At 36.4% G+C, this 12,643-nt stretch overlaps 1 protein-coding gene across 1 annotated transcript in view; it reads left to right on the forward strand.

Annotated features, from left to right (window-relative positions):
* The window catches only part of fstl4 (follistatin-like 4), a 202,662-nt gene that overhangs the window by 163,997 nt on the left and 26,022 nt on the right, over positions 1 to 12,643 (forward strand). Inside the window, exons 7-8 of the mRNA XM_065287626.1 lie at positions 6,191 to 6,357; positions 12,495 to 12,615. Coding sequence (XP_065143698.1) covers positions 6,191 to 6,357; positions 12,495 to 12,615 — 288 coding nt within the window. The remainder of the gene's footprint in view (positions 1 to 6,190; positions 6,358 to 12,494; positions 12,616 to 12,643) is intronic.

The following is a 12,643-nucleotide window of genomic DNA, read 5'->3' on the forward strand; positions in this document are numbered from 1 at the left end:
AGTAACAATATATCATTTAATAGATATTTTAAGGTGCTACAGTCCTACGCAAAACAGTTTATTTAAATCATTTAACGTTACTGTTATAAAAAGCATAACAGACAGACAAGTGTATTCACAACAACTTATTTAATGCGAATATTAAAATCAGTACCAAAAGTAGTTAAAATGACGATGTGCTGCAGCCGCCGTCCTCTCTGGAGTATATGAAGTGAAGTAAAGAGAAGTATTAAAGTTATTAATCCAAGAGTTTGATCAGGGTTGATCCGGCTTCCCTCTGTCACGGCGCACTTTTTTCATTTCAAACATACACAAACGGAAATGGAAATGACGCAAATATGTCACGTGGCACTCAAAGAGCCAATGAGCTTTTGATATCACTGCAATGTGTCGTAAAGCTTCTTGAGGCGCGATATTTGAATTCACATTAACAAACGCGCGGTCTGACTTTACGGTTCCTGATGAGAACTGTGATCAATATCTTTGGATAAAGGGTTGAATTTGTATCTGTTCCTCGCAATCGTATGAATTTTGAAGATGTGGATTACAGCAAATGAATAAAAGTAAAAAATTTTGTGAATTTATGTTGTATTTTGTTGTAATTATTGCTTAGTAGTAATAATAATGTATTGCAAAGAAGACACAGGAGAAAACGCGTTTTTGCCCTTTGTAACTTCCTTGTAATTGTTGCCCTTTTAGTGACTTTAGCGCTATCATCAGTTTCCGGGTTGTAGAAACTATGGCAACATGAGTGGACAAATGTGGAAATGGAGGATATACAGCATCTAACATGCAGCTGTTGTGCCTTGAGCTTATTCATAACAATGGCATAAAATAATGTGATCAAACTTAATAAAACATTCATTCATTCCATGAAGATGATTAGCGATTTCCATGAAACAACATCTCTCATCGATCCACACTTCATAATGTCAAGCTTTAACTTGGTTATTGGTATTCTGTTATTGTGCTGCTGTGATTCATAGTGTAAGTACTGGACTGTAACTGTTTTGTGAATATCATACGAGATAACATATCAGTGATTCAATAAAGACCTTTACAGCCTGAATCAGTGTAAAACCATAATATTGTTGCCAAAATTGGACAAATATTGAAAGATATGTGGACTTTATTCACATTCACATCAGTCTTTGAGCATTCACTGTGATTTGTAAATGTCAAATGTTCATTTTTTTATTTTATCAAAATAAAATGAATTTACTTTTTCAATGCACTGAATACAGAAACAAAACATCAAGGTGTGTTTAAATGCAAAAGCATGAACGCTCCCATCGCAGCCCTGTGGGCTTGTTTTTACACTTCTGCATGGAAAGCAAATCTAATCACAAGTGTGATATTCTCCTCCCACCATCTAAGACCTTTTCTTCAGAACACACCGTAATTTCCACATTCTCATGAGCATCTCTTTCTGTTTTTATTTTGTCAAGTCCAGCACATAGAGAAAGTGAATATGCCCTTCATGCACCTCCAAGATAATCCATTAGACATCACACAACACAGTTTACATATTTTCTCTTCCTAGCTGTTTTATAAAAGTATGTCTGCAATATATTAATACAAAGGCAGCTACAGTATATGCATACATTAGCAGTCCTGCAGTTAAAAATGTTTACTCTATTTTTACACGTTTTTTAGAGTGTTTGCAGCCTGCAGGTGTTGTGCTTTTGATTTTTTAACACAGGTTTTTTTATTTTATGTTCATAGTTTTAGTGTTATAGCACCTTTAAAAACCTAACATGCTGCGTATCAGAGAACGCATCACAAACCTTAATGTATAAATGTCTTCTTTACCAGTTTATTAAAAAGATACTTATGGGTAGTCAGTTGTTTTTTTAGCTTGTATGTCAACTGGTAAATCATGATACTGTTGCAATCTCAAATTCGTAGGTTTGGTTTCCAGTGAATACCGTTACTGACAAAATGTCTGTGCCGCTGTGGAGCACTGTTAGTTTCTATATGTAATGTAATAGTTCATGTAATGTTTATGAATATAGGCACATGATTTACTGTTGATAAACTTTCTGATTCAGCAGGCACTCTCCTCCAGGAAACCTTTTATTTAGGTGAGAAATAAGTGTTTTCCCCTTTGGATGGTGCCAGCAATAACAACTTACTTTAATAGATCAATAGTTTGCAGATCCCAGGAAAGATAATTACTTGTGAGGAGGGGCTATTTTTGGACAAGACGGGAACACAAAGGTGCATCCCAGTTCAAAGGCCGTATTTAAAGGCCAATGACGTCACTAGGCCGCGACGAAGGCTGTCCCAATTTGAAGGCTCCTTCACATGCAGCCTCCAAATTTTTCCCCTGAAACCCAGGATCCATAGATGTTTCCTTCACAGCCTTGGCTATCCCAAAATTCAATGTTAATTAGTAATATTATTGCTGTAATATTGTGCATATTGCGTTTTACTTTGTATATTTCTAAGGCTGGTAAATTTGATATACTGTTGAATAGTTTAATCTGCATCAATGTGTTATATTTTTTTTAATAAAAAAGAATATATGGCTCCATATTTATTTTTAGAAGTCTGATAGGTCTCAGCTGTGTGTCCCACTGACAAGCGTAGTGGCAGCAAGTGACACAACTCCCCCCGTAGGCTAGACCGTCTCATTTCAGTTGACTTCGTGGACTTTAGAGGCTTCAGCCTTCAAATACTGAGTCTTGCCTTCAAAGGATCCAGACCCTGAATTAGGATGCACCCAAAGAGGCATTACAGAGTTAATGTCATGTCAACCTTAGTCAACCTCCAGCGTGGAGGGTCGCCATGGCCAATGGTTATGTGATTTGTCTGGCATATGTTCCACAGAGACTATGGTCTGTGTGATGGTGTGGTAACATTCTTAAACCGAGCCTCTTCTGCCAGATAAACTGTCGAAAAACAAAGTTGCTTTTTGCTAGAGGTATAGAAAAGTAAAATTAATTAATAACTTAATTGATTCTTGAAAGGCAGCACTCTAAAAATGGCTGGGTTATTTTTGACCCATAATGGGTTAATATTGGACAGAACATGTGCTGGGTTAAAAATTACCCCATGCTGGGTAAAACATTATCTAATGTTGGGTTGTTGTTATGCAACCATGGGGTATAATAACCCAGCATTGGGTCAATTTTTAACCCAGCACGTGTTCTGTCCAATATTAACCCATTATGGGTCAAAAATAACCCAGCCATTTTTAGAGTGCATGTTTCATATTCGGTTGAAAAAATTAAGCTGTTTTTTTTGGGTTTAGTGTCTGAGAGTTGAGGCTCTTGTTGTTTTAACATTGTATTTAAATTACTATGCCAACATAAAGCCACATACTCTGTATGTACCATGAATTTTTAAAAGCAACAACTATATAAAAAAATTGTTCAGCACCTGGGAGAGCCTCGTGAGTGTTTTCATAAAAGTAGCCTATTACTTAAAAATGGTTCTCATGTGTGAACTCTTCAGTATTGTAAGTTACTGATTTGCATGTGTTAAAATATTGTGAGTGGGAATACATAAACAACATTGTGTGTACATGAGAGCAATGAGAAGAGAAGTGTATACAGTACAGTATATTAACACAACCCAGCACTGCTGAGTTCTGCACCTGCTGCTGCAGTTTGACAGGTGGATCGAATACAGGAACCCATTTTATCTCTAGCCAGAGCAAATCAATGTGTTCGGCTATGCGGTAGGACTTCTCAGCATCACCTAAATTACCTCTGTCCATTTAGGAGAATTAAACCCACCTGAAACTGTCAGGAAATCTCACAAGCATCATGTTATGAGTCTGATAGTGTCCGAGGCTGTCACAGAATTGAAACTGACACACGCGCACGCACGCACGCACACACACACACACACACACACACACACACACACACACACACACACACACACACACACACACACGCACACACACACACACACACCGTCCTCAGACAGATTGTCTGTAAAATCCACTTATTGAGAACAGGTGATGTTGTAAAACTGACATCAACAAGCTGTCATGGCAAAACATTTTCTGAAACTTGAAATCATTAAATGTTGGACAGATGTTATATGTATCACAATATATATCATAATAAGACAACATATTATATTACATATAAATAGTATTTCATATTTAAAGATAGTTTAGACAAAAATATATTGGCTAAATATATAGATTCTGCCCTGATTTTCTCAGCCTCATAAAGACAACAGATGAATGTTCACACAGCAGTTTTCTATGCAATAAAAATGAAAGATAAGCAGGGGCTGTCAATGTGTAAATGTAAACAATATAACCAGTAGTAATAGTACATTAACTGTAGTAATGCAGGACTGTATTTATCAGGTGACAATGTATTATTACTGCTTAGCTAAAATGCTGAAAATGTTACTGTACTGAAGTGAGCTGTTAAAGCATGAAATACTATGTATGAAGAGAATTTGAATATAACGTGGGTTTATTTTCAGTAAACACAGACATACACCAGAGGTTGCGTTAGACTGTTGTAAAAAATTTTTGTCATTGTCAGTTATCCGTCATTTCATGTTTTAATGATAATAATTGTTTTTGTTCACATGTTCATTTCTAATCATAAATTTACAAGACAAGCATAAAAGTTATAATGTGTTGATTTATTTGCGAAGGGAATAGATGAACAGAAACGTGCATCACAGGCGATAAAACACGCAACCTTTGTGCTAAACAGCCAAATATGAACAAATCAAATCACAAAATACTCTTGCGATTAAAATACCAATAAACGTGTAAAAAACTGAATTGAACTAAACTCATTATACTGTGTAACTGAAACCTTCTTGTGTAATAAACGCATGAAGGCAGATTTATGCAGACTCTATTATCATTAGATTTTGTGACTTTACCTCAGGCAGATGACGTCTTGGTACAGTTTTACTTTTGTTCTGGAGATTGGTCTCCCGCTCTTTCGTTACACTGCAATGTGTTTAACTTCAGCAGCGCTGCGCACATTTGTTCCCTCACAACAGACAACATACAGTCCAACAGTTCGATACCCCAGCAGTTCCCTTGAACACAGTGGCATTCTCAGGGTGTTGTTGGAAACTCCATCAAAAAAGCAACAAAGTCGACCAAGCCACAGAATATACCGGATTATATGAGCTCTCGCTCTCATTATGTCCATGCAAAGCCAGCTCAAATGCGCCACAAAATTTTACGCGGCCTATGTAGCAGACTTTAAAACAGCAAATGGAAAACAATAAAAGGCATGACTTACATCGCATCCAGCTAGTGCTGGGAAAGCACATAGTGTAAGCTCAACTGCGATCACTTGACTGTGTTGGTCGATCTGGTCCAAGCTCCTTAATCCTTAATTTATTCTTCCACTGAACGACTTGTAAAGGGTGATTTTGTGAGAATAAAATTTTATATTTTCTTTAATCTTGAGATATTTCACTTGCTTCTACTGATCAGCACTGTAACTATCAGTTACATGACAATCTGCAACATGGTTATGAGGCTATGAGAACGATCCAATCACATGAGGTCAAAAACATAAAAAACAATATTGATTGGCTAACAACAAGGGTACTGCACCCCAAGGTGGATCTGAAACAACCCAATTGTAGATCAGCCTCAAGTCACATGCTTTTAACAAGTTTATTATTGACCTACATAGACACTCATTTGGTGCCCCCCCCCCACAAACACACACGACATACACACAACGAAATACAGTTTAGATTTTTGAACTGATAATGTGACTAACAATGAAATAGTACAACTAAATGATTTTATTTTGTATTTGTTAGCAATATGGTAACATGTTAAATTACCGTGTTCCCTGGCCAACTTTAAGGAGGGCGGCGCCCCAGCGCCTCCTATTGATCAGCTGCCACTAAATGTAACAATATGTTTATCTTCTGATGCTATACAATTTATCAGTGTGTGAAGAACACTGATATACATTATTATTCATTGATATTTTTTCTTTACATTGGGTCAAATTTTTTTTGTTTTTTTGTCGTAATGCACCAAATTTAAAATTAAAATACATCAAATGGGTTTTAGGTGATGACAGATTTTTTATAACAAACTATTTAACATTCAAGACATTAAAATTAATAAAATAAAATAAAATACATGAAACCAAAAAACAATATTGTAAAGGTGCAGTTTTTTAACCATGTTGTGCTTGATATCAATTATTGTGTTTATTTCATGCAGAGGTGATCCAGCTCAGTCTGGCAGATGAGAAGCGTTTGAGCATCACAACAGTGACTGTCGGTCTGAGTGCTGTACTTACCTGTGCCATACAGGGAACACTGAGACCTCCAATCATCTGGATGAGAAACGGCATAACCCTTAACTTTCTGGACCTGGAAGATATTAATGTAAGTACACAACAGAACACAGTCATTTTGAGAATTAATCTTTGAACATTAGAAAAAATATATATTTTAAACCATAGCAGAATAAAATGTATATACATTTTTTAAAGAGATTAATGTTGTAGATCCTCAGTCATTAGATTTTTTTTTATATTAGGGGCCAGATTTACTAAGAGCTTGCAACATCGCAAACCATCTTTTCGGGATTTACTAAAGATGCGCATTGGATCATAAGTGCAGTAAAGGTGTTTTCTAATTATTTTTGTGACTAACCTTATTGCATATGCATTTCTAGAAGTTTCCCTTTCAGAAGCAAAATATTTCGGAGATTATTTTTTCGATTCACGCAATGCGATTTACTTAAGTTTGGGCCTGTAATATTTTTGGTATTTGTGCCATTATTTAACACTGAAAAAGCATGTCTTAAATTTCCGCTTGAAATGGCTGAAATTATTGCTAAAAAAGAGGCATCACATCATGAATACGTGCTACAATTCAGATAATTGTTTTAACATGTAACAGTTTATTTGGAATGCCAAAGGAATACATTATTCAAAAATATTGTTTGCCAAGCCATTGTTTTTATTTTATGTAGAAAATAAAATAGGAGTCACTAGGAGAAGTCACACAATACCAGGCGTTTCAAAACTTCTTATAAACCTTCATATTTTGTTCTCCAGTTCTTTTCTGTGTACTATGGCTTCGCTACCTGGGATAACACACCCCAAAATTTTCTCTGCGATGTCCGTGGTGCTGAATCAAGCGCACCTCATCAGCTTTGCTTATTTGCGAGCTGCTAATTTGCCCCATTTATTAAATCTGGCCCTTGATCTTTTTTAAAAGGTATTTTTGTTCAAATGAAGGTCAAATAAATTCATCTCAATTTTTGTCATTTTAAATATATTTGCAGCACTGCAGTATCATTACATCAGTAGTTTTGTTTAAAATGTTGAAATGTTTTGCCAAAATGTACAGTAGGAATTCAACATGAATAGCAAGATTACATTTATAAAAAAAACTAGAGTCTAAATGATGTGTCGTTCTCATTATCTCTGACATACTTCTTTGTCATCGACCCATTTACATGCTAAACTGTTGTAATAAACATTCACAATGCTGTAGATACCAGAGAGAAAAAAGAAATCTGTAATTTATCATTATTATTTGCTTTTAATAAAATAGTCTGAATCTGAAAGGATGAAAACCTAAAGTTATACATGAGATAGGCCTTCTACAAAGCACCTTGACAAAAGGTCACTTGCTGTGTGTCTACATTGGATATCATATATTTGTGCTTGACAAATACGTGAAATGTGAACCATCGTGTCACTTAGAGTTTGGCAGAAAATCCTGACAAATACAACAGGGTTTCATCACTTCACACTTGAATCTTTAAATAACAAATAAGGCTCAGACGGAAGGCAGTTGTTATTCTAAAACAATCTTTTAGAAGAACTGATGAAGATTATTATGTTCAATAAAGGACACGTGCTCTGTTTTCTGAGGCATGCTTTCCGTATCCAATTACTAAACATGTTTGTGTTTCCTGCACTTCATATCATGTTGTAATTGGAAATCAAATAACGATTTTGGTCTGAGGAGCCATGCTGATTTCAAAGACTGCAAATCACGTGTGATTTTAAAATGCAGATGTGCTGTTGGTTGGAAGGGGAAGTGTTTAATGAGGTGTGTCACGCATGTGTTCAGATCACATGCCTTTCTGACAGCATGTGCTTGTGTTCATCTACTCGCTCATTAAAATGCTCTAATTGCATGTTAATGAAGTGTTTGTTCATTGTTGAAACATTGACCCCATCAACAACGACACACAGGTCAACAAGAATGTGCACCGAGTAAACTAGACTCAATCATTAAGACTAGTGTCAGAAATGTAGAGCAGAGAACTTACAAAACTTATAAAAACTGACAGGAGCGCTGTATTCCTGCTTTGTTTGGCTACAGCATGGCCTTTATGAGCATTTTAAACAGAAACAAAATTAGATGCATCACACAGCATTTACTTGTTATGATGGATGAAGAGCCAAAAGAGATTTGTATTTACAGTTTTGTGCCTTTGATAACATAACAATCCTAAACAAAAAGCTGTTCAAGGATTTAGATTAACTACTGTACAGTACATGCTTTCTAAATTTCAACTTTCACCAAGAATCTCAGAAACTGAAAGCCGTTTTATTACTTCTACAGCATTTATTAAAGGAGTAGTCCACCCTAGAAATGGGACCCATTGACTTTTTATAGTAGGAAAAAATTACTTTGGTCAAGTCAATGGGGACCATTTTTGGGTGAAGTTCTCCTTTAATCTTATACTGCGTTCCAGGTAGGGATGGGCATGATTAATCGACGATCGATAATTGATCGTTAAGAATTTCGTCGATGACGTTAATTTATTATTGATTAATCGAATACTTTTTTATCTAATGCAGGTTGCGTTGCCTAGCGTAGCATGTGTCTTGAAGCAATTAAATTAATTTCACTGTGTGGCAGCAATTCAACATTTTACCACCAGGGTGCAATATTTGACACCATACTCCGTTATCTGTGACCTTCCGTTTTGATTTCAAAAGAATAAATGTGAAGAGGTCATGATTTTTTGGAACAAATGAGGTCTCTGTTTAAGAATGCGGCTCGCAGCTGCAGGTTCCGCTGCTTTAGAGCACCGCATATTCAAACGCATATATATTCCGTTTGTCTAACTAAATGTAGTTTAACTGTCTACCACAAGTTGATCTTGTAATAAAGGTCTCATGGAGGAAAACATGCTTTATTTTTATATTTAACATTTTTGAATTATAAAAGTTAAATAATTATTTTTTATTATAAAAATATGAATGATTAATCGATAGTCGATCGATAATTCTCCCGACAATCGACTAAAAAAATGTAATCGAATGCCCATCCCTAGTTCCAGGCAACCTGTAACCCGTAAATCACGACTTCAAAACCGCGACTCACGACTCTGAACTGGAAGTACATCGAGTACAAGTTCACGGGTGGGAAGTCACGGGTTTGACTGCCGTTCCAGTGCACTTTCACAGGTAGAAGGTTGGAAAAACACGGGTTACAGGCTGCCTGGAATGCAAACTCCCAGTTCAGAGTCGTAAATCGTGGTTTTGAAGTCGTAATTCACATGCTCAAAAACCTGCCTGGAACGCAGCATTAGTTAACGCAGTGAAGTGCCCCACGGTGACCAAATTACAAGTGCCCCCCCAACAAAAATTATACATTATATTATATATTATATTGAACTCTAGTCATTCAGGTTCCAAACTAACTTTTTTTTATTAGTAGCACTGTAGCCCCTGACCGAAAATTTTAGGAGTGCCAGCAGAAAATTTAGGGCACACCACAAATGTATTCTCATGTATAATGTTGTTGGTGTTAATGTAGGCTAAAAGTCCTTCCCGCTCTCTTTGTCTCTGATCTCTGCAATGTTTAATTTTAAATCCTCGCCAGTGCGTCTCCTCGCGGTTCTGAGTGAGATTTGTTGACTTAACCTGGGCTGCGTAGACCCATCGGTACAATCAACTGAGCGCATGGTAAGATAAAACTATATACCCGTCATGCATGCAAATGAGCATTTAAAACCTGATTGCGCATTCCGTAGTTTTGTCGGGTGCCACACATGCGTGAGTGCTTGTAAAAAAAAAACATTTTGGCCGCGGTCTGGAGGCCCTTGGTGCCCCCCATTGCCTGGTGCCCCAGGGCACTTGCCCAATCCCGTCTATGGATAATCCAGCCATGAAATTTTAGCCTTTATTGATACTTTTTTTTATCAAAAGTTGGAACTGTTAACATTAGTTAATGCACAATAAACTAACAAAGGGTACTTCAACGTTTTTTTGTGGCAAGGACCCTTTAGTTGAGAGAAGCATGGAGCTGGGACCCCCTGGCAGTAAATGTGTTAAATGTGTCATTTGCCTGTTGAATTAGTGCTTTACAGCATTAACAAATCAGAACAGCTTTAAACAGCCGTCCAAGTTCAGATGAGAACACAGAGCTGCACTGATTTTAAAATTACATTTGCTCAGCTATATTAAATTGTAGCAATAGCCGACAAGACATTGTATGGGTCAAAATTATCTATTTTTAATGCCAAACATTTCTTAGAATATTAAGTATCCATGTTACATGAAGATTTTGTAAATTTACTACTGTAAATACTGTATTTAAAAAAATATTTATTATTAATAGTTCAGTTTGTTGTTAAGACCTTTATTTGACAACTTCAAAGGCAAATTTCTCAATATTTTGATCTTCTTACACCCTTAACTAGTGGTTCTCAAACTTTTTGGCAATGCCAATGTATGCTCGGCAATGTAGTGTTTTTGGTTAATAGCTTACTTTTTTTTCCAGATTTTTTCAGAACAAAATGTATCATAAATTAATGTATTTCATATAATGTCACAAAAATGGGGACCCTCTGGCACCATCCCATGCCCTCCAGTTTGAGACCCACTATCAATAACTAACATTAAAGGAACAGTATGTAGGATTGTGGCCAAAACCAATATCATGGCCGGACCACTGTTGTCAGTGATATAAATATTTGAAATGAAAATGATTTCTTAATGTCTAGGGACAAATCAGGGCCAAATTGATATAAATTTCTTACATACTGTTCCTTTAAGAAAGATTAATAAATGCTATACAACATATTGCACATATTGCTCATTGTTAGTTCATGTTAGCTAATGCATTGACTAACGTTGTTGCCAAATACAACCTTTTTGTAAATTGTTACCCCTAACTGTTATTCTATTACATACTTTAGTGCAGATGCAATGTTTGATTGACCTATCAGCATCCAGGACCACAACTCTCTGTGTTACACTAACAACATTTACTCATATTATTAACAAACAGGACTTTATTTTGCATAGCAATATGTTGCTCTGGTTCTGAGGTGTTCAGGTCACATGGGTCACGTTAAGTTTAGAGTAAATTTAAAGCTGTATTGGGAAGTAGCAGGGTATCATGACAGTGTGTGGAGTAAAAAAGGAGTTAATTTCAGCAGTAAATGAACTGTTGAAAGTTGGGAATGGATAGATTAGAGTCTTGACCTCAATCCAGCTTGGAAGATGTTGTGTGGAATGGAAACAGTTTTGTTAAAGCAAAGCGGTCAAGCAGTGCAGTTACAGTATGTTGAAGACAAAGTGTCTTAGTTGTTCAATCAAATGTAGGTGTACTACTAATATTAAATATTTTATTTCCTATGGTGTTGGGTGGAGGACAAATTAGAATAAAATTGAGATCATTCCAAAGATTCAGGACAAAACTTAAAGAAGCATTTACATTTCCATCCTTTTATACCATAGAAATGTACATTGGGTATTACTACCCCAAATAGTTTACGTGTGTACCTTATTATTCATATTAGAAAACAAATGGCAAGAAATATAAATTAATGTTACAATTACATTTTATTGGAAAGTAACTGCCAATGCAGCTTCAGTGCTTAAAAACAATATTAATGATTTTTGTGCAGCGCAATATTGACTCATGGCAGAGGTGAAATATTATCAGGCATATAATCTTTGTTTAAAAATAAACTATTATTTTTGTCATTGGGTTTTAGCATCTGTGCCCTTGAAAGAAAGTCAGTGATGTCCTTTTTTATCCCAAAGCTTGTGTGCACTTTAGTATTTGCTAGCAAAGTAATGTTTTTATAGACTCTGATCATCCATCTAGCTGGATTAGTGACAAACTCCTAAACCAACAAATAGCCGTTTCTTTCCCTCTCCGGAGCCTAGACCTTTTAAAAAGTTCACCCCATACAGCTGCAGGTGTGTTCGGGTTTAAAAGTGAACGTTCACGTCCTTAAATCATTTACCCTCCGCGAGCTCATATAACTACAAAACAGTTTAATGTTTTAATCCCCCCAGAGTCTCCCCGAAACCGAGGATGAAGGGATGCGTTCTCACAAAACCACAACTGGCTTCATTAATCACCTTAATGTTGGCTATATTTTTAACCCTTACCATTTATCAGGCAGAGCGAGTGTGACAGTGAGAAACAAAGCCCTGTGCCCGCTGGCTCATGGGACGCATGTTGATGCATAGTCTATTCATTTGGCGACTTCCTGCTGTTTAATTCTCCGTCTTTCTCACTTGTTCCATTAGGATTTCGGTGACGATGGCTCACTCTACATTACGAAGGTGACTACTATTCACATGGGGAACTACACCTGTCATGCGTATGGTTATGAAAAGCTGTTCCAGACCCACGTGCTCCAGGTGAATGGTTAGTAGTAGAGCCTTTCATATCTCAT

Source organism: Paramisgurnus dabryanus, chromosome 18 (assembly GCF_030506205.2).
Source record: "Paramisgurnus dabryanus chromosome 18, PD_genome_1.1, whole genome shotgun sequence".
Taxonomy (NCBI): domain Eukaryota; kingdom Metazoa; phylum Chordata; class Actinopteri; order Cypriniformes; family Cobitidae; genus Paramisgurnus; species Paramisgurnus dabryanus.